At 45.7% G+C, this 19,652-nt stretch overlaps 1 protein-coding gene across 1 annotated transcript; it reads left to right on the top strand.

Moving 5' to 3' along the window:
* Nucleotides 1-11,576: 11,576 nt before the first annotated feature.
* LOC124033043 (protein PELPK1-like) lies at nucleotides 11,577-13,348 on the top strand. Its single transcript, XM_046344965.1, is given in 5 exon segments — nucleotides 11,577-11,594; nucleotides 11,676-11,928; nucleotides 11,931-11,988; nucleotides 11,990-12,174; nucleotides 12,177-13,348. Coding segments are annotated over 5 exon segments (1,686 nt in total).
* Nucleotides 13,349-19,652: the final 6,304 nt, after the last annotated feature.

The following is a 19,652-nucleotide window of genomic DNA, read 5'->3' as shown; positions in this document are numbered from 1 at the left end:
AAGACCCCAGCCACCCCAGACATAGACTGTTCTCTCTACTACCGCATGTCAAGCGGTACCAGAGTGCCAAGTCTAGGACAAAAAGGCTTATCAACAGTTTTTACCCCCAAGCCATAAGACTGCTGAACAGGTAACCAAATGGTTACCTGGACTATTTGCATTGTGTGCCCCACCCAACCCCTCTTTTACGCTGCTGCTACTCTCTGTTTATCTTATATCCAGTCACTTTAACTATACATTCATGTACATACTACCTAAATTGGCACAACCAACTAGTGCTCCCGCACACTGGCTAACCTGGGTATCTGCATTGTGTCCCACCACCCGCCAACCCCTCTTTTTACGCTTCTGCTACTCTCTGCTCGTAGCCTAGTGGTTAGAGCTTTGGACTAGGAACCAAAAGGTTGTGAGATCAAATCCCCAAGCTGACAAAGTACAAATCTGTCATTCTGCCCCTGAACAAGGCAGTTAACCCACTGTTTCTAGGCTGTCATGCCACCAGGGGTCCCTTCACAGTTTCCAAGTCCATGAAAAACTCCCGGAAACGCACAGTACTACACAGAGCCACGACTTCATGGAACTCTATTGAACATCAAGTAACTCATGAAAGCAGTAAAAACAGATAAGACTACACCTTATGGAATAACAAAGACTGTGAGGAGACACACACACACAGGCACACACACATACAAGCACTCTACACACACATGCACTGTGGTAACGTTGTATGGTGATATTGTATTTGTTGTGTTGTGGATAAGTAGTGGTGCAGTAATGCTATTTGATGTACTGTTTTAGTTTTTAATTGTAGTTTTTTTTTGTATGATGTGGCTTAATGTGTTTGGAAACCCTGGAAGAGTACAGTAACTGCTGCCTTGTCAACAGCTAATGAGGATCCCTAATAAAATACTAAAATACAGGTAACTGTTAGGCTATACCAATTTGAAGGATTTAGCAAATATGCTCGATCAACACGGCCTAATTACAATCCGTATCGCCGAAGCATCGTGGAAGATCTGCCTAAAAATGTAACGTTTTTTTCCAATTGATCCGACATATGGAGCATTTAGCGTGAAAGCAGTCTATGTGACCGCTGGAACATTACATTTAATTATCAATGATGCTATAAAGCGGATCTCCAGCGCTATGGAATGAATAGAGCCCTTATACTCTGATGTACTTTTTGACAATGGGCCCAGGTCTGAGCCACTCCTTCTCCTGGAGCCCTCTCCTCTCTACTCAGCTCCTTTCCTTTCATCTCCTCTCTTTCCCCTCTTCTCTCATCTCCTCTATTACACCTCTCTCCTCTCCTACAGATCTCCTCTCCTCTGCACTCCTCAATACTGGAGTTGTTCTGTTGTAGTCAGCCATGCATGTTAATACACCTTATCTCTGGCATGGAGCCCAGTTGGTTGCCAAGAGTGTGCGCACGCCATCTGTAACACAAGGGCTATTATTTATATAATGGTTCTTGCTGCCACATTTTTTCATCAGAAATATTGATCCACACAAAAGTCAATGGCAAAGAGTTAGCCTATAGTGTATAGAGGAGCAGCTGCTCAATGCGCTGTTGACTGTGTCAGCTCGTAGAGGGCCACGCAGTGAGTTGGTTTAAAAATTCATAAGGTATCTGCAATGTTTCTCAAGCTGGTGAAACAGTCTTATTACTTTTCCTGCAGTAATCAATTATACACCTACCGCCCATGTCAATAGCAAACCAAGGAATCGAGTTTCCTAACATTTACTTTGGGATAGATGATGTGGTTTGTGATTCAACAGGCTATTCTTCCCAGTGGGAATTAAACAAATAAATGTAGCAGAGGGCTTACACAACAGGAGGCAGGAGGTTGGGGTGCTAATATGTTCTATCTTATTAACAGTTGGTGGTAGAGTGGATAGCAGACAGAGCGTGGGGAAAGTTCTCATTAACAATGCATTAGCATGTTGATAGGTGCAGCTCCAAGAAAATGATAAGGAATACTAATAGAAAAAAATTAATATCACAGTGTCCGTTTGTATACAGGAAGTAATGATTTGCCAGTATCTTGCCCTGACCTGTTTTGGACAAGTGGTCATGGTGGAATGTGATTAATCTTATCACATTTAATTTCAAATGGAATACATCGTTGATTCTCCCATATGAGGGTCAAGAAGAGGAAGCATTTCCCATCAGTTGGACATCAGGATCGTGTTCATTGGGCAAACAGAAGAAAATATACTGAAACTTGGAGAGACTACCTTCACCACCTGGACCAATGTCCAATGAGAAATGCACATTTTCTCTTGCCGTTGCCAAAAGTTTTAAAACATTCTCAGTGACATACAAGTCCCGTACCCTACACGATTGCAGTGCATACCAAATTGTGAGACTACTCATTGATTACAGTCCAGTGTGTGAAGGGAAGAGACTTTGTCCTTGCACTGATCACAGTTGAACATCCACATTTTGTATTTTCACACCCAATTACCACCTAAGAGTGGCTGTCTCTCTCTCAAGCCCATATCATTTGAAAAAAAGAACTAATTTTCTCCAGTGAAAAGGGCTACCAATCTGCCATCCCTAAAACCTTGTTAGAGATTCAATTAGCAGTTAAATCCAAGGCCTGAGATTCCGGGAAGACAGCGTTCTGCCCATTACATCAAACAAGAGCTGTATAATCCTTAGTTAGCTATGTCTAGGAATGGCGATGAAAGGGAGAAAAAGTCGATACATGACTAAATCCGCTTCCAAGTAGTCTCTCTTAAGTGTGGTGACTTCTGGGATGGCCAGACACATTTTTTGATGACATCCCCATCTGATTTACACATGCATCTGATTTACAAGGACTTTACTAAGGTGCAAAATGCTATGAATGATAAATCCAAGGCAGATGCACTTGTAGTATTCCAAGCCACCGGGGTCTGACAAATTGGATAGAAAATTACTGTGGATAATAGCGGAGGATATTGCCACTCCTATTTTCCATAACGTAAATCTAAGCTTACTAAAAAGTGTGCCCCCTAGCCTGGAGGGAAGCAAAAGTAATTCCGCTACCCAAGAATAGTAAAGCCCCGTTTACTGTCTCAAATGGCTGACCAATCAACCTGTTACCAAATTGTGTTTGACCAGATCCAATGCTATTTTACTGTAAACAAATTGACAACAAACTTTCAGGACGCTTATAAGGAAGGACATTCAACAAGCACGACACTTACACAAAGGACTGATGATTGGCTGAGAGAAATTGATGATCAAAAGATTGTGTGAATGGTTTTGGTACACTTCAGTGTGGCTTTTGACATTATCGATCATAGTCTGCTGCTGGAAAAACGTATGTGTTATGGCTTTTCCCCCGTGCTATATTGTGGATAATGAGTTACCTGTCTAACAGAACAAAGAGGGTGTTCTTTAATGGAAGCCTCTCCAACATACTCCAGGTAGAATCAGGAATTCCCCAGGGCAGTTGTCTAGGCCCCTTAATTTTTTCAATCTCTACTAATGACATGCCACTGGCTTTGAGTAAAGTCAGTGTGTCTATGTATGCGGATGACTCAACACTGTACACATTAGCTACTACAGTGAGTGAAATCACTGCAACACTTAACAAAGAGCTGCAGGTAGTTTCAGAATGAGTGGCAAGGAATAAGTTAGTCCTAAATATTTCAAAAGCTAAAATAATTGTATTTTGGATAAATCATTCACTAAACCCTAAACCACAATTAAGTCTTGTAATAAATCATGTGGAAACTGCTTGGAGTGATGCTAGATTGTCATGGTCAAAACATGTTGATACAACAGTAGCTAATACGAAGAGAAGTCTGTCCATCATAAAGCACTGCCTTTTTAACAAAACTATCAACAAGGCAGGTCCTACAGGCCCTAGTTTTGTCGCACCTGGACTACTGTTCAGAAGTGTCGTCAGGTGCCACATAATTACAATTGACTCAGAACAGGGCAGCACAGCTGGCCCTTAAATGTACACTGACAGCTAACATTAATAATATCCATTTAAATCTCTCATGACTCAAAGTGGAGGAGAGATTGACTTCCTCACTACTTGTTTTTGTAAAAAGTGTTGACATGCTGAATGCACCGATGTGTCTGTTTAAACTACTAGCACACAGTTCGGACACCCATGCATACCCCACAAGACATGGCACCAGAGGTCCCTTCACAATCCCCAAGTCAAGAACAGTACCTTGTAGAACCATGTCTACATGGAACTCTAGTCCACATCAAGTAACAGCAGTAGAATCAGATTTTAAAACATAAAAATACAATTTATGGAACAGTGGGAACTGTGAAGAGACACACACACAGGAAAAGACACACGCCGACACATGCCTACGTAACGGCTGTCTTGGCAGGAACGAATGGGGATCCATAATAAACCCCAGGAAGAGTAGCTGCTGTCTTGGCAGGAACGAATGGGGATCCATAATAAACCCCAGGAAGAGTAGCTGCTGTCTTGGCAGGAACTAATGGAGATCCATAATAAATACAAATATACATGTTAGAGACAGTTTTTACCTAAAAGGTGAGGGTATGAGTGGAGCACACTGCTATTCCCCACTGGGCACAAACTGGTTGAATCAATGTTGTTTCAATGTCATTTGTCAACATATTATGTGGAATCTATGTGGAAAATACATGGGATTTGAAAAAGTCATCAACATAAACTTTTGTTTTGAATTATGTAATCATGGCAACCAAATGTCAACATAGACAAAGCTAGTATAAAATATGTTGAATATATACCTTTAAAACAAGGTCTGATCTTCAACGTTATTTACACTATCAGAAGCGAAAATAGAAGATAGGCTGGGCAACACTTCCAACTGGAGAATTGATCTATCTACGGCTACCGTCTTGATTTCAACCAAGCCCAGCCCTGCTTAACTATGGTATTTGTCACTGACGATTACCAATGAGCAATCGTGAGGATGATTATTGAGAGTTCTCCCCTTAAAAACTAAATAGATTCACTGTTTCTATCGAAGTAATTCCAAAGGGTAGATTTAACAGAGCTAATTAAATTATGGCCTGTACAATACCAGTACCGTGCCACTTGTTAATATCATTGCAAGGAAACAAAACACAAAGAGGATTTAACTTCTTTAGGAAAACAACCCTAATGTTGGAAGCAAACATAATTATGTTGTCACCCAGAGTCACATTTATATATTGTCCAAGCTATAGCACACAATATTTGGCATATAGCAGGTTTTTAACCCCCTAGAGTCAATCCACCGCATCCACGATGTTGCACTTCCGCAGGCTGAAAGGTGATAGAGCTAGAGCGGTGTTTGTCAGACCCTGAGACATCCCAAAAATCGTCCTTCTCACAAAATTGTCTACAAAATTGTTTACATCGAGACACATGACAAGTAGGAGGTATACGGAGGGTACGGGCAACAGAGGACGAACAGCACAGGAGCTAATGATCTTGGAGCAGGGGGGAAAGGTCTCGGCTTCAGGGGGTGTAGCCATGGGGCTATAGTGGCGTGCCAGCGCATCCGGCTTAACATCCTTGGGGTCCCGGTTGGTGTTGCGAATGTGGCCCGGCCCTTACTGAACTCCTCCCGGAGGTTCTGGTACTCCGGGGGAATAGCGGAGAGGTTTGGGGCAATTTCCAAGCCCCCCAGGAAGACGTCCTGGGGCAAGCAGAGCTGATTTCAGGCAATGACTGTGGCAGACCAGGCTCCAGCCCACGATGGCACCAGTAGACCAGTCAATTGAGGGATTGTATCGCTGGAGCCAAGAGAATCCCAATACCACAAGAACCTGTGGAGACTCAATTAGCAGGAATTGGATAGTCTCGGTGTGGTTCCGCGACACTTGTAGGTTGATGGGGGTGGTATGGTGGGTGACCAGTGCTCTAAAATTCATGGGAATGGCGAGGGGTTGAGTAGGGATGCCCAGCTCGGACGCCAGGGTAATGTCCATAAGACTCATATCGGAGAGACTTGGACTGGTCGACCCACAGCTGGGTGGCATGGAGGAGGGGGTGAGTACACCAGAGTACTCATTCCTACCAATGAGCTAGGTCTCTTGAAGGGACAGGTAGACACATAATGACCAGCAGTACCGCAATACAGATAACTCTGGGTGTTAAGTCTGCATATGTGTGCGGCTGGAGGCAGCCAAGCCCTCCCGAGCTGCATCGGCTCGGAAAGAGGTAAATCTGCAGTTTTCGGAGGCTCTTGGAGGAATTCGGACAAGCTTGGATCCACTCGGGGATGTAGATACCGGGGACTTCCGGAGTTCATCAGCTACAAGGTGGAATCCTTGAGTGAGCGATTGGGACCACAATCAGGCCCTTTCTCCCTCCTACGTTCCCGTAGCCGTCCATTGATGGTTAAAGCAATGAGTGAGTCGAGATCAATCGGTAGTCCCCGGGCTGCAAGCTCGTCCTTCCTCCGATAATCCGTGCAGTAACATGTTGAACAGCGCTTCGGGGTTCCAGGCACCCTCCGCTGCTAGTGTGCGAAAATCCACAATGAGGGAGTCCTGCTGAAGCTGGAGAAACATCCGGCAGCCTCTTGCTTTTCTCATATCCGCCACGAATACCTCCAGACTGGAGGCAGACAGCGGATTGTTGATCCCACACTGCCATGGCCCAGGTAAGGGCCCTCCCGGCCATCAGCGTAATGAAGTACGCCATCCTCGAGCGGTCCGAGGGGAATGAAGAAGGCTGCAGCTCGAAGACGAGGGAGCTCTGGAAGAGAAAGGCCAGGCAGGTTCTGGAATCTCCATCGTAGCGCTAAGGGGGAGGGTAAGCAGGGTTCCCGGGAACAGTGGGGACGGCGCTGCTACCAGCCGGGTTACTGAGGGGCTGGGAGGTTACCTTCATGGTAGGCAACCCACGGAATTGCTTCCGCACTGCATCCAATGCGAGGTCGTGATGTTCGGCCACGGCCTGGAACCCTTCCATCAGACTGCAAAGCAACTACTCGTGCCTACCAATGGTGGCTCCTTGGGAGGAGATGGTGTTGTGGATCTGGTCCAAGTCTGTTGGGTCAGTCATGGCCAGTTCGTATTATCACGATTCAGGTAAGACTCAAATACAGGCTGTGTTGAAGTAACAATGTTTATTACAGCAACAGGGGCAAGCAAACGACAGGTCAAAGCAGGCAGAGGTCGAGAGTAGTGGGGCAAAGGTACAGGACGGCAGGCAGGCTTGGGGTCAGGTCAGGCAGAGGTCGGTAATCCAGAGTAGCAGCAAAGGTACAGGACGGCAGGCAGGCTCAGGGTCAGGCTGAATGGTCAGGCAGTCAGGCTCCAAGTCAGGACATGCAAGGGTCAAAATCAGGAGGGTGAGAAAAAGAGAGACTAGGGAAAATCAGGAGCAGAGACAAACCACTGGATGACTTGACAAACAAGACGAACTGGCAACAGACAAACAGAGAACACAGGTATAAGTACCCAGGGGATAATGGGGAAGATGGACCACACCTGGAGGGAGGTGGAGACAAGGACAGGTGAAACAGATCAGAGTTTGACACGGACACTTCAGAACAAACTTCTTCATGATTTGGGGGTGGGGGGGGCTGGCTGTTCTTTCATTTAGTGAATCTGTTATTCAAAGTGCTTGTGTGGGCTAAAAAGCAGTAAGGCTGAATAAACATTCTCATGAAAGGTTATTTTATATACAGTACCAGTCAAAAGTTTGGACACACCTACTCATTCAAGGGTTTTTACTATGGTTTTTACTATTTATTACATTGTAGAATAATAGTGAAGACATCAAAACTATGAAATAACACATATGGAACCATGTAGTAAACAAAAAAAGTGTTAAATAAAAATAGATTTAAGATTTTATATTCTTCAAAGTAGCCACCCTTTGCCTTGATGACAGCTTTGCACACTCTTGGCATTCTCTCAACCAGCTTCATGAGGAAGTCACCTGGAATGCATTTAAATTAACAGGTGTGCCTTATTAAAAGTTAATATGTGGAATGTCTTTCCTTCTTAATGTGTTTGAACCAGTTGTGTTGTGACAAGGTAGGGGTGGTATACAGAAGATAACCCTATTTGGTAAAATACCAAGTCCATATTGTGGCAAGAACATCTCAAATAAGCAAAGAGAAACGACAGTCCATCATTACTTTAAGACACGGACGTCAGTCAATCCGAAAAATGTTAAGAACTTTGAAAGTTCCTTCAAGTGCAGTCGCAAAACCATCAAGCACTATGATGAAAGTGGCTCTCATGAGGACTGCCACAGGAAAGAAAGACCCAGAGTTACCTCCGCTGCAGAGGATAAGTTCATTAGAGTTAACTGCACCTCAGATTGCAGCCCAAATAAATGCTTCAGAGTTCAAGTAACAGACACATCTCAACTGTAACGGCAGATTTCCTCTTCATCTGAAGAGGAGTAAGGATCGAACCAAGATGCAGTGTGGTAAGTGTTCATGACGATTTATTAAAAATGAACTGAACACCGAAACAGTACCGTGTGGCGACAAACACTCACATGGAAACAAACACCCACAAACCAACAGTGAAACCCAGGCTACCAAATGATTCTCAATCAGAGACTAACGACACCTGCCTCTGATTGAGAACCATACTAGGCTGAACACAAAAACCAACGTAGAAAAACAAACATAGACTGCCCACCCCAACTCACGCCCTGACCATACTAAATAAAGACAAAACGAAGGAAATAAAGGTCAGAACGTGACATCAACATCAACTGTTCAGAGGAGACTGCGTGAATCAGGCCTTCATGGTCGAATTGCTGCAAAGAAACCACTACTAAAAGGACACCAATAAGAAGAAGAGACTTGCTTGGAACAAGAAACACGAGCAATGGACATTAGACCAGTCGAAATCTGTACATTGGTCTGATGAGTACAAATTTGATATTTTTGGTTCCAACTGCTGTTTCTTAGTGAGATGCAGAATAGGTGAGTGAATGATCTCCGCATGTGTGGTTCCCACCGTGAAGCATGGAGGAGGAAGTGTGATGGTGCTTTGATGGTGACACTGTCAGTGTTGAATTTAGAATTTACGGCACACTTAACCAGCATGGCTACCCCAACATTCTGCAGCGATACGCCATCCCCATCTGGTTTGCACTTAGTGGAACTGTCCTTTGTTTTTCAACAGTACAATTACACAAATACAACCTCACACTGTATAAGGGCTATTTGACCAAGAAGGAGAGTGATGGTGCTGCATCCGATGCCCTGTCCTCCACAATCACCCGATCTCAACCCAATTCAGATGGTTTGGGATGAGTTGGCCCGCAGAGTGAAGGAAAAGCAGCCAACAAGTGCTCAGCATATTTGGGAACTCTACTAAGACTGTTGAAAAAGCATTCCTCATGAAGCTGGTTGAGAGAATGACAAGAGTGGAGTGTGCAAAGTTGTCGTCAATGCAGAGGGTGACTACTTTGAAGAATATGAAATATACTTTCATTTGTTTTACACTTTTTTGGTTACTATATGATTCCATATGTGTTTACTTTGAAGTATTGTTACTTAAGTACTTTACACCACTGGCAATGAGCATAGTGTCTATCATTTCTTCAAACCTTCCAAATGCTTTTTATAAACTGCAGAATTGTCTTTACTTCAGGTGGCGTCACTCCTAAGCCACACTCATCCCTCAACTGACAATTGCAGGCGTATTCTGACGTAAAACAATAACACTGCAGTTAATACTTAAATAATATCAGAAAAGTCTGCAGTCCAGAGACCGTTATGAGACTGTCTGGGGGGTTTACCATGTGTCCCTGAAGTTGTTGCTTTTCAGTTTGCAGGAACAACACTAACGCAACATAAATCTATACGCCAGCCCAGTGAAAGCTTTTAGTGCCAGCTAGGGTGCCAAAACAACTATATATCAATGCACACTGCTTTCTTTTCTTGTTTTGATACCCTTTTATGGCACCGGTTCACCAGAATTATCAAAATATGTTTGGCTTTACAATGAATCTTGTGCTTTTCGATATCAAACAAGCTTTGATCTCAATATATTAATGTTGTGCATAACTATCGGGTGGGTAATTTGGAATTTTACTAAAACACATTTATCTTTGGCTATGGATGCAAGATGGATCTTGTTGATGTTCTAAGACATTTGTACTTCAAGCTACATTTTCTATGCATGCGCACAGCTTACACCTCTGCAAGCTAGTGTTGCTAATGTTAATGGAGGTCAGGTTAATGTTCAGTTTCAGGCACTGTCAATCTGACAATGGGAGGGAGAGGATGAGCCACGGACATTTTCTCATGCTTGTACTAGCGGTCGGGGAGTAACTGATGACATGTAATCCGTTACATGTAAGGGATTACTTAAAACTGTAACTGTAATCCATTACGTTACCAGCAAAAATATTGTAATTAGATTACAGATACTTTTGAAAAACTGAATGATTACTTTGTGGATTACTTTTACATTTCGAAAGGATGTTTGCTAAAAAAAAGTATTTGACACTTCTATGTTTTATCAATGACTTTCAAATTGGCATTGAAGAAAGGCACACAGTTAAATTTGTTCAACGTGAGTGAGTCTGACCATAAGTCAGAGACCACAGTGATGACACACCAAATGTGTATGATGGATCGTGGGAAAAGAGCAGGAATAGGCTTTTGTAGGCTGCAGTCAAAGCTATGTCTTCCAATGGTGTGACTGCTGTCGGCATCCAAAGATTATCCAACTTGAATAAAGGCTTGGAGGTAGGGATGAGAGCAGTGATGCAGTCTACGGCAATACGGATATCACTCATGAATGATATCTACAAGCGCATTGATGTGAATCACACTGCTGCTCTCATTTAGCTATTTGCGCCTGACGGTTTGTGGTTGTTGTAGATGGCTGCTCACAAATCTAAATGATATTTGAACCCAATAATGGTTGAAGCTGTCTATCAATCATTGTTTCTTCAAAACCAGTGGACAGCCAGTGAAAAATGAGCTCTTGCAACAGCTGCATAGTGTGGATCCCAGCCTATGGAATAAAAGTGTGGCTTTTATTGCTCAATCTAATTCATGCTGTTAAAAAAAATCCATATGCCTAATGCACACGTTTGCTAGACTTAATGGCAGTAGTGGAAAATTACCCAATTTTCATACTTGAGTAAAAGTAAAGATACCTGAAAAGAAAATGACTCAAGTAAAAGTGAAAGTCATCCAGTAAAATACTACTTGAGTTTAAAACCAAATACTTTTAGACTTTAATGTACTCAAGTATCAAAAGTAAATGTATAAATCATTTAAAATTCCTCATATTAAGCAAACAAGACAACACAATTTTCTTGTTTTTTTTTATTTACAGATAGCAAGGGGCACAGTTCAACACTTAGACATAATTTAAAACTAAGCATTTGTGTTTAGTGAGCCTGCCAGATCAGAGGCAGTAGGGTTGACCAGGGATGTTCTCTTGAGAAGTGAGTGAATTAGACAATTTTACTGTCCTGCCCTCACATTAAAAATGTAAAGAGGACTTTGGGTGTCAGGGAAAATATAAGGAGTTAAAAGTACATTATTTTCTTTATGAATGTAGTGGAGTAAAAGTAAAAGTTGTAAAAAATATGAATAGTAAAGTACAGATACCCAAAAAAACTACTAAAGTAGTTGTAATGATGTGTGCTGAGAGTCGGGTAAGCAAGTTCAGGGAGTGAGTGTTTTAATAAATAAACACAACATAACACAAAATAAGAGACATGAACAAATCATAGTAGCCAGAGGTGCCTAAGCCAGAGGTGCCTAAGCCAGAGGTGCCTAAGCCAGAGGTGCCTAAACCAGAGGTGCCTAAGCCAGAGGTGCCTAAGCCAGAGGTGCCTAAGCCAGAGGTGCCTAAGCCAGAGGTGCCTAAACCAGAGGTGCCTAAGCCAGAGGTGCCTAAGCCAGAGGTGCCTAAGCCAGAGGTGCCTAAGCCAGAGGTGCCTAAGCCAGAGGTGCCTAAACCAGAGGTGCCTAAGCCAGAGGTGCCTAAGCCAAGGTGCCTAAACCAGAGGTGCCTAAGCCAGAGGTGCCTAAACCAGAGGTGCCTAAGCCAGAAACCAGAGGTGCCTAAACCAGAGGTGCCTAAACCAGAGGTGCCTAAGCCAGAGGTGCCTAAGCCAGAGGTGCCTAAGCCAGAGGTGCCTAAGCCAGAGGTGCCTAAACCAGAGGTGCCTAAGCCAGAGGTGCCTAAACCAGAGGTGCCTAAGCCAGAGGTGCCTAAGCCAGAGGTGCCAGAAAGCCAGAGGTGCCTAAGCCAGAGGTGCCTAAGCCAGAGGTGCCTAAGCCAGAGGTGCCTAAGCCAGAGGTGCCGAAGCCAGAGGTGCCTAAGCCAGAGGTGCCTAAACCAGAGGTGCCTAAGCCAGAGGTGCCTAAGCCAGAGGTGCCTAAGCCAGAGGTGCCTAAACCAGAGGTGCCTAAGCCAGAGGTGCCTAAGCCAGAGGTGCCTAAACCAGAGGTGCCTAAGCCAGAGGTGCCTAAACCAGAGGTGCCTAAACCAGAGGTGCCTAAGCCAGAGGTGCCTAAGCCAGAGGTGCTTAAACCAGAGGTGCCTAAGCCAGAGGTGCCTAAGCCAGAGGTGCCTAAGCCAGAGGTGCCTAAACCAGAGGTGCCTAAGCCAGAGGTGCCTAAGCCAGAGGTGCCTAAACCAGAGGTGCCTAAGCCAGAGGTGCCTAAGCCAGAGGTGCCTAAACCAGAGGTGCCTAAGCCAGAGGTGCCTAAGCCAGAGGTGCCTAAGCCAGAGGTGCCTAAACCAGAGGTGCCTAAACCAGAGGTGCCTAAGCCAGAGGTGCCTAAGCCAGAGGTGCCTAAGCCAGAGGTGCCTAAACCAGAGGTGCCTAAGCCAGAGGTGCCTAAGCCAGAGGTGCCTAAGCCAGAGGTGCCTAAACCAGAGGTGCCTAAGCCAGAGGTGCCTAAGCCAGAGGTGCCTAAGCCAGAGGTGCCTAAACCAGAGGTGCCTAAGCCAGAGGTGCCTAAGCCAGAGGTGCCTAAGCCAGAGGTGCCTAAACCAGAGGTGCCTAAGCCAGAGGTGCCTAAGCCAGAGGTGCCTAAACCAGAGGTGCCTAAGCCAGAGGTGCCTAAACCAGAGGTGCCTAAGCCAGAGGTGCCTAAACCAGAGGTGCCTAAACCAGAGGTGCCTAAGCCAGAGGTGCCTAAGCCAGAGGTGCCTAAGCCAGAGGTGCCTAAGCCAGAGGTGCCGAAGCCAGAGGTGCCTAAGCCAGAGGTGCCTAAGCCAGAGGTGCCGAAGCCAGAGGTGCCTAAGCCAGAGGTGCCTAAGCCAGAGGTGCCTAAGCCAGAGGTGCCGAAGCCAGCCCGTCGGCCTGTCACGCCCTGTCACGCCCTAGCTGACTTGAGAGGTTTCTTGCCCCGGTTGGCTCGGAAGGCGCCCATCACACGTAAGACCTCGGCCTGATCGTCAGGTTTTTATGCCCAGCCGGCTCATCAGGCTGCTACTCCTCCGCCAGATCATGGGGCTCCCACGCCACAGCAGGATCGTCAGGCTCCTCCGCCTCGGCCAGCTCCTCCATCATTACGCACACCTGTCTTCCCCCGTAATGCGCATCAGCGATTATTGGACTCACCTGGACTGGACTCAATCACCTCTGTCATTACCTCCCCTAGGTCTGTTTGTTCCCGCGCTCTGTTCCTCGCTTCAGCATTGATTGTCATATGTCCTTGTATACCCGTGTGCTGATGCCGTTCCTGTCTTGTTCCATGTCTGTACCGATTAAATGTTTGACTCCCCATACCTGCTTCTCTACTCCAGCGTTGGTCCTCACAAACTGAATGTAATCAGATTACGCTACTGAGTTTGTGTAATCCAAAAGTTAGGTTACTGATTACACATTTTGACAGGTAACTAGTAACTGTAACAGATTACATTTAGAAAGTAACCTACCCAACCCTGCCTGTACTGAAGATCTGACAACTTCTATGGTACAGGTACAGTTTAAGAAAACCTCTGGAGTTAAAGGAATACATCAGAATTTTGTCTCTATTTGGTTTGGTCAGGGTGCGATTTGGGTGGGCAATCTATGTGTTGTATTTCTTTGTGTTTGGCCGAGTGTGGTTCCCAATCAAAGGCAGCTGTCTATCGTGTTCTCTGATTGGGAATCATACTTCGGTAGCCTTTTTCCCACCTATGTTGTGGGATCTTGTTCTTGTATTGTTGCTGTTGAGCCCTACAAGGCTGTACGTTTCGTTGGTTTTCTCTTTCTTGTTTTTACTGGTTGTCATTAAAATATGAGTAACCTACCTCACGCTGCATCTTGGTCTCATTCGAACGACGGGCATAACAACTGAGTTTTTGAAATGCTGCGTTAAGGGTTCAAGCTTTCACACAGCTGTAATAATACACAGTAATCATCTGGTATATTTTGTCCATACATAATGGTTTCTAAAGAATTCTTGTGTGGGATGTCACACCACTTTAATTCAGTATAGGGCATAGGGTATTTCCTGTAGGATTTGTAGGACCTGAATGCAACAGATACTAAATCAAATCAAATCAAATCAAATGTATTTATATAGCCCTTCGTACATCAGCTGATATCTCAAAGTGCTGTACAGAAACCCAGCCTAAAACCCCAAACAGCAAGCAATGCAGGTGTAGAAGCACGGTGGCTAGGAAAAACTCCCTAGAAAGGCCAAAACCTAGGAAGAAACCTAGAGAGGAACCAGGCTATGTGGGGTGGCCAGTCCTCTTCTGGCTGTGCCAGGTGGAGATTATAACAGAACTTGGCCAAGATGTTCAAATGTTCATAAATGACCAGCATGGTCAAATAATAGTAAGGCAGAACAGTTGAAACTGGAGCAGCAGCATGGCCAGGTGGACTGGGGACAGCAAGGAGTCATCATGTCAGGTAGTCCTGGGGCATGGTCCTAGGGCTCAGGTCCTCCGAGAGAGAGAAAGAAAGAAGGAGAGAATTAGAGAACGCACACTTAGATTCACACAGGACACCGAATAGATAGGATAGAATTACTAGACCAATACTACAGGGATGACCCAAAACAACAGGTGTAAACGGTGAACGAAAAATCAAAAAAGAAATAGACAGGAGAAACTACAAACTGACCCTTGCCGAACCCCCGACACAAACTACTGCAGCATAAATACTGGAGGCTGAGACAGGAGGGGTCAGGAGACACTGTGGCCCCATCCGAGGACACCCCCGGACAGGGTCAAACAGGAAGGATATAACCCCACCCACTTTGCCAAAGCACAGCCCCCACACCACTAGAGGGATATCTTCAACCACCAACTTACAATCCCGAGACAAGGCTGAGTATAGCCCACAAAGATCTCCGCCACGGCACAACCCAAGGGGGGGGGGTGCCAACCCAGACAGGATGACCACAACAGTGAATCAACCCACTCAGGTGACGCACCCCCTGCAGGGACGGAATGAGAGAGCCCCAGTAAGCCAGTGACTCAGCCCCTGTAATAGGGTTAGAGGCAGAGAATCCCAGTGGAAAGAGGGGAACCGGCCAGGCAGAGACAGCAAGGGCGGTTCGTTGCTCCAGAGCCTTTCCGTTCACCTTCCCACTCCTGGGCCAGACTACACTCAATCATATGACCCACTGAAGAGATGAGTCTTCAGTAAATACTTAAAGGTTGAGACTGAGTTTGCGTCTCTGACATGGGTAGGCAGACCGTTCCATAACAATTGAGCTCTATAGGAGAAAGCCCTGCCTCCAGCTGTTTGCTTAGAAATTCTAGGGACAATTAGGAGGCCTGCGTCTTGTGACCGTAGCGTACGTGTAGGTATGTACGGCAGGACCAAATCAGAGAGATAGGTAGGAGCAAGCCCATGTAACGCTTTGTAGGTTAGCAGTAAAACCTTGAAATCAGCCCTTGCTTTGACAGGAAGCCAGTGTAGAGAGGCTAGCACTGGAGTAATATGATCAAATTTTTTGGTTCTAGTCAGGATTCTAGCAGCCGTATTTAGCACTAACTGAAGTTTATTTAGTGCTTTATCCGGGTAGCCGGAAAGTAGAGCATTGCAGTCGTCTAACCTAGAAGTGACAAAAGCATGGCATGACAAAAAGCATACCCACCTCCCACCCACCCACCCACACACACACACAACCCAAACCCCACCACCACCCCCTCCCCCCAACACACACACACATGCGCGCACTCACGTACACACACACACACACACACCAACGCACACACACTACAGCCCCCCTACACGTTAGCCATCTGCTTGTAAAAGGAGGAGGAGGAGCTGAGGCAAAGACACTGGAATTGCATAGTTCAAAAAACATAAAACAGACACCTTCATCGCTCGCCTATGGAGTCAAACCTCCATTGGGACAATCAAACCATCTATTAAATGAACCATGACTGACCATTTTCATCAATTTAATATTCAATTTAAAAAATGTCCCCATCTTTGAAAATCACCTTGACCTACCTGCCGTAGCCGTGCACTATAAATACCCATACCTGTTATCAAGAGGCACTATGGCCTCCTCGTATGACTCATTTATTAGGTCCAGGTCTTGCAGGTAAATCACATTTCTATAACTCAAGCCCTTTATAGAAGAACACCGGTTCTGGATACCCTGCCGTATCCCATGATAAATGAGTGGGAAGCATTAACACAGAGAACAATGACAGCTCAATCTATAAAAGAGCATGTTGGAGTAGCTGTACAGTAATGATCCGACTGGAACTCACTGTGGGACACACTTTAGGAAAGTTGAATTATGCTTCAGTCAACCTACTCATTAAACCAATGTCTTTTCTGTCTGGAAATAACCTCTGGATGTAACAGACCATACAGTGTGACCCCTGTCTTAAAGAGCCATGTTGTCAATGGAGGTTAGAGTAGCTAAACACTTGGCTGTAATTATAGACATCATGCTACTGTAAGAACCACAATGCAATGCAGTTATTGAAAGCAGCAATTGATACACTGACTGGATAGACAAAGATTGTCTACAACTTACAACGTCACTATGCTTTTCAGAAAGCTCAGCCAAACAGCATCTTGCTCCTAATTCTACATGCATGTACACACACACACACACACACACACACACACACACACACACACACACACACACACACACACACACACACACACACACACACACACACACACACACACACACACACACACACACACACACACACACACACACACAGTTCTCCCTGGCAGCCATCCATGGCTGATGTCACCTCGTCATGAATCCAAGGCTTTTACACTCCTCAGTGGGCAGCCTCACCAGTGACAGTCGGAGGAACACTCCCGTTACATCCACTGCTAAAACCTGCATGGAGATGAAATGTGTGATCACCCTCTCTCGATCAGAGAATGAGGAAACCCAACAAAAATACATATCTTGATCTATCTGTGCAACAAATGACATGTTTGATTTCCTTTACTACATTTCTGAGCAAAATGTATCCTAGAAAAAATGTTAATGCATTTCTCAGTCACCAGTCCACACAAGACAAACAGGAGATATATAGTAATGAGATGCTTTTGACACGTTTCAGAGAGTGCGTAAAATAAGAATATTCTACAACACAGGCTTGAAGCTAAAAAATGCAGTGTGGTCCAGTGGTAGTGCTTATGGGAATACATCAAAAGGTTGCTCTCGGGAGGGACTTGGCCATGATGCTTCTGTCTGTGTCTGACCATGCTGTGCATGAGTGGGTGGGAACCCGGGGGTGTGCTTGGTATGTTTGTTCCCAAACGTCCCATGGATCGTGAGTCAGACAGATGGTCTCCCCAGTGAGCCCCTGCTGGTCACCATGGGTGGGCACGGAGTACATGGAGGTTGGCACATCACACTACAACTTCCTGTCACAAGCCCCTCCCCTTCCTCCACTCACACTTCTATCACCAGTCATAAGTCACATCCTACCCCTTTCCCTGGCACTAACCCTTCAGTGTTTGCAGATCTGTAAGGTAGAAGCGATATGGTGGAAGCTCTATCAGTACACTGCCGGTACCCATCCAGACACTACAGATCTGCCAACATCGGATTATTAGGGCCAAGGGGGAGGAGTAAGGTGCAATTTGGAATCGGTCATCACTCTCCAGTGTTTCGTTTAATCAGCATCAGTTCCAGATGCAAAGCTGTTTCTTTTCGTTCTGCTGTTCTAGTAGAAGGGAAGGGACTGAAGCAAAGTAGATGGAAATTGCTGTATATTAGAACAATCAGATTTGTTCTGAAGGAGTAGATTAGACTCTAAAGAATACTATGTACATTGCATTGCTTTTTTGTTTGGTGTAGTTATCACTAATAATCTTGCGACGTCAAAGTAAAAGTAATTGTGTTGTTAGGGACCACCTCTACAGACGTTTGATTGAGGTCCTGCTCTTGCCTAAGGGATGTCAATGAATTCTCAAGCCTTTCTGTCTATACTCTGATAACAATCTTATCTCTCTCTCTCAATAATTACTCACACCATTAAAGATTAGAGCAGAGCAGTACATCCCATATAGTGCTTGACCTTTGAAAGGAAAAACATCCTCTGTTGCCAAGGTCCATGTAAAAAGGAATCAATGGCAGTTTAGAGAAGTCCATCTCTCCTGCCGTTTTGGCACACTGCCACAGTGGATCCAAGCCAATTAAATCCTCATCCCTTTCAGGCCTAAAAGAGACAGTCGAAACCTTTACAAGTAGTTGAAGAAAGCTGGTAGACCGGTCTATATCATGTTTTTCAAAACACACATATGATATTTGTCTGTAGGATTCATATGATAGACTATAAACCTGCATAGCCTATGAGGACCCAGTGTACCAGAACCCAGCACCTCTCCTCTGGACCGTACCCCTCCTACTCCACGAGGTACTGAAGGTCCCTCGCCCGACGCCTCGAATCCAGTATAGAGCGAATGGAGTATGCTGGGGCCCCCTCAGTGAGGGGGCGGAGGAACCTCCCGCACCTCAGACTCCTGGAGCGGGCCAAACACCACCGGCCTGAGGAGAGACACATGGAACGAGGGGTTAATACGGTAATCAGGGGGAGCTGTAACCTATAACAAACCTTGTTCACTCTCCGCAGGACTTGAAATGGCCCCACAAACCACGTGCCCAGCCTCCGGCAGGGCAGTCGGAGGGGCAGGTTCCGGGTCGAGGGTCAGACCCGGTCCCCCAGGGCCTCACAGTGACGGTCTGCGCTGGCTTTCTGGCACAGCATGGCCCGCTGGAGGTGAACATCGGCGGCGTCCCATGTCTCCTCCGCACGCCTGAACTAGTCGTCCAATGCAGGAGCCTCGGTCTGACTCTGATGCCAAGGCGCCAGAAGCGGCTGGTACCCTAGTACACACTGGAAGGAGGGGGAGAGGTTAGTGGAGGAGTGGCGGAGTGGCAGAGCGAGCCATCTCGACCGCAGAAACCTGCCCACATCCTGGTTCACTCTCTCCACCTGCCCATTACTCTTGGGGTGAAACCCCGAGGTAAGGCTGACTGAGACCCCCAGACATTCCATGAACACCTTCCAGACCCTCGAAGTGAACTGGGGACCTCGATCAGACACTATATCCTCAGGCACCCCGTAGTGCCGGAAGACATGTGTAAACAAGGTCTCCGCAGTCTGTAGGGCTGTAGGGATACCGGGCAGAGGGAGGAGATGGCAGGACTTAGAAAACCGATCCACAATGACCAGGATCGTGGTGTTTCCCTGTGAGGGGGGGGGGGAATCGGTAATAAAATCCAACGACAGGTGCGACCAAGGCCGCTGTGGAACGGGT

This window comes from Oncorhynchus gorbuscha, linkage group LG04 (genome assembly GCF_021184085.1).
Source record: "Oncorhynchus gorbuscha isolate QuinsamMale2020 ecotype Even-year linkage group LG04, OgorEven_v1.0, whole genome shotgun sequence".
Taxonomy (NCBI): domain Eukaryota; kingdom Metazoa; phylum Chordata; class Actinopteri; order Salmoniformes; family Salmonidae; genus Oncorhynchus; species Oncorhynchus gorbuscha.
Note: the sequence above shows the minus strand (reverse complement) of the source record. Positions and strands in the feature narration are given on the sequence as shown.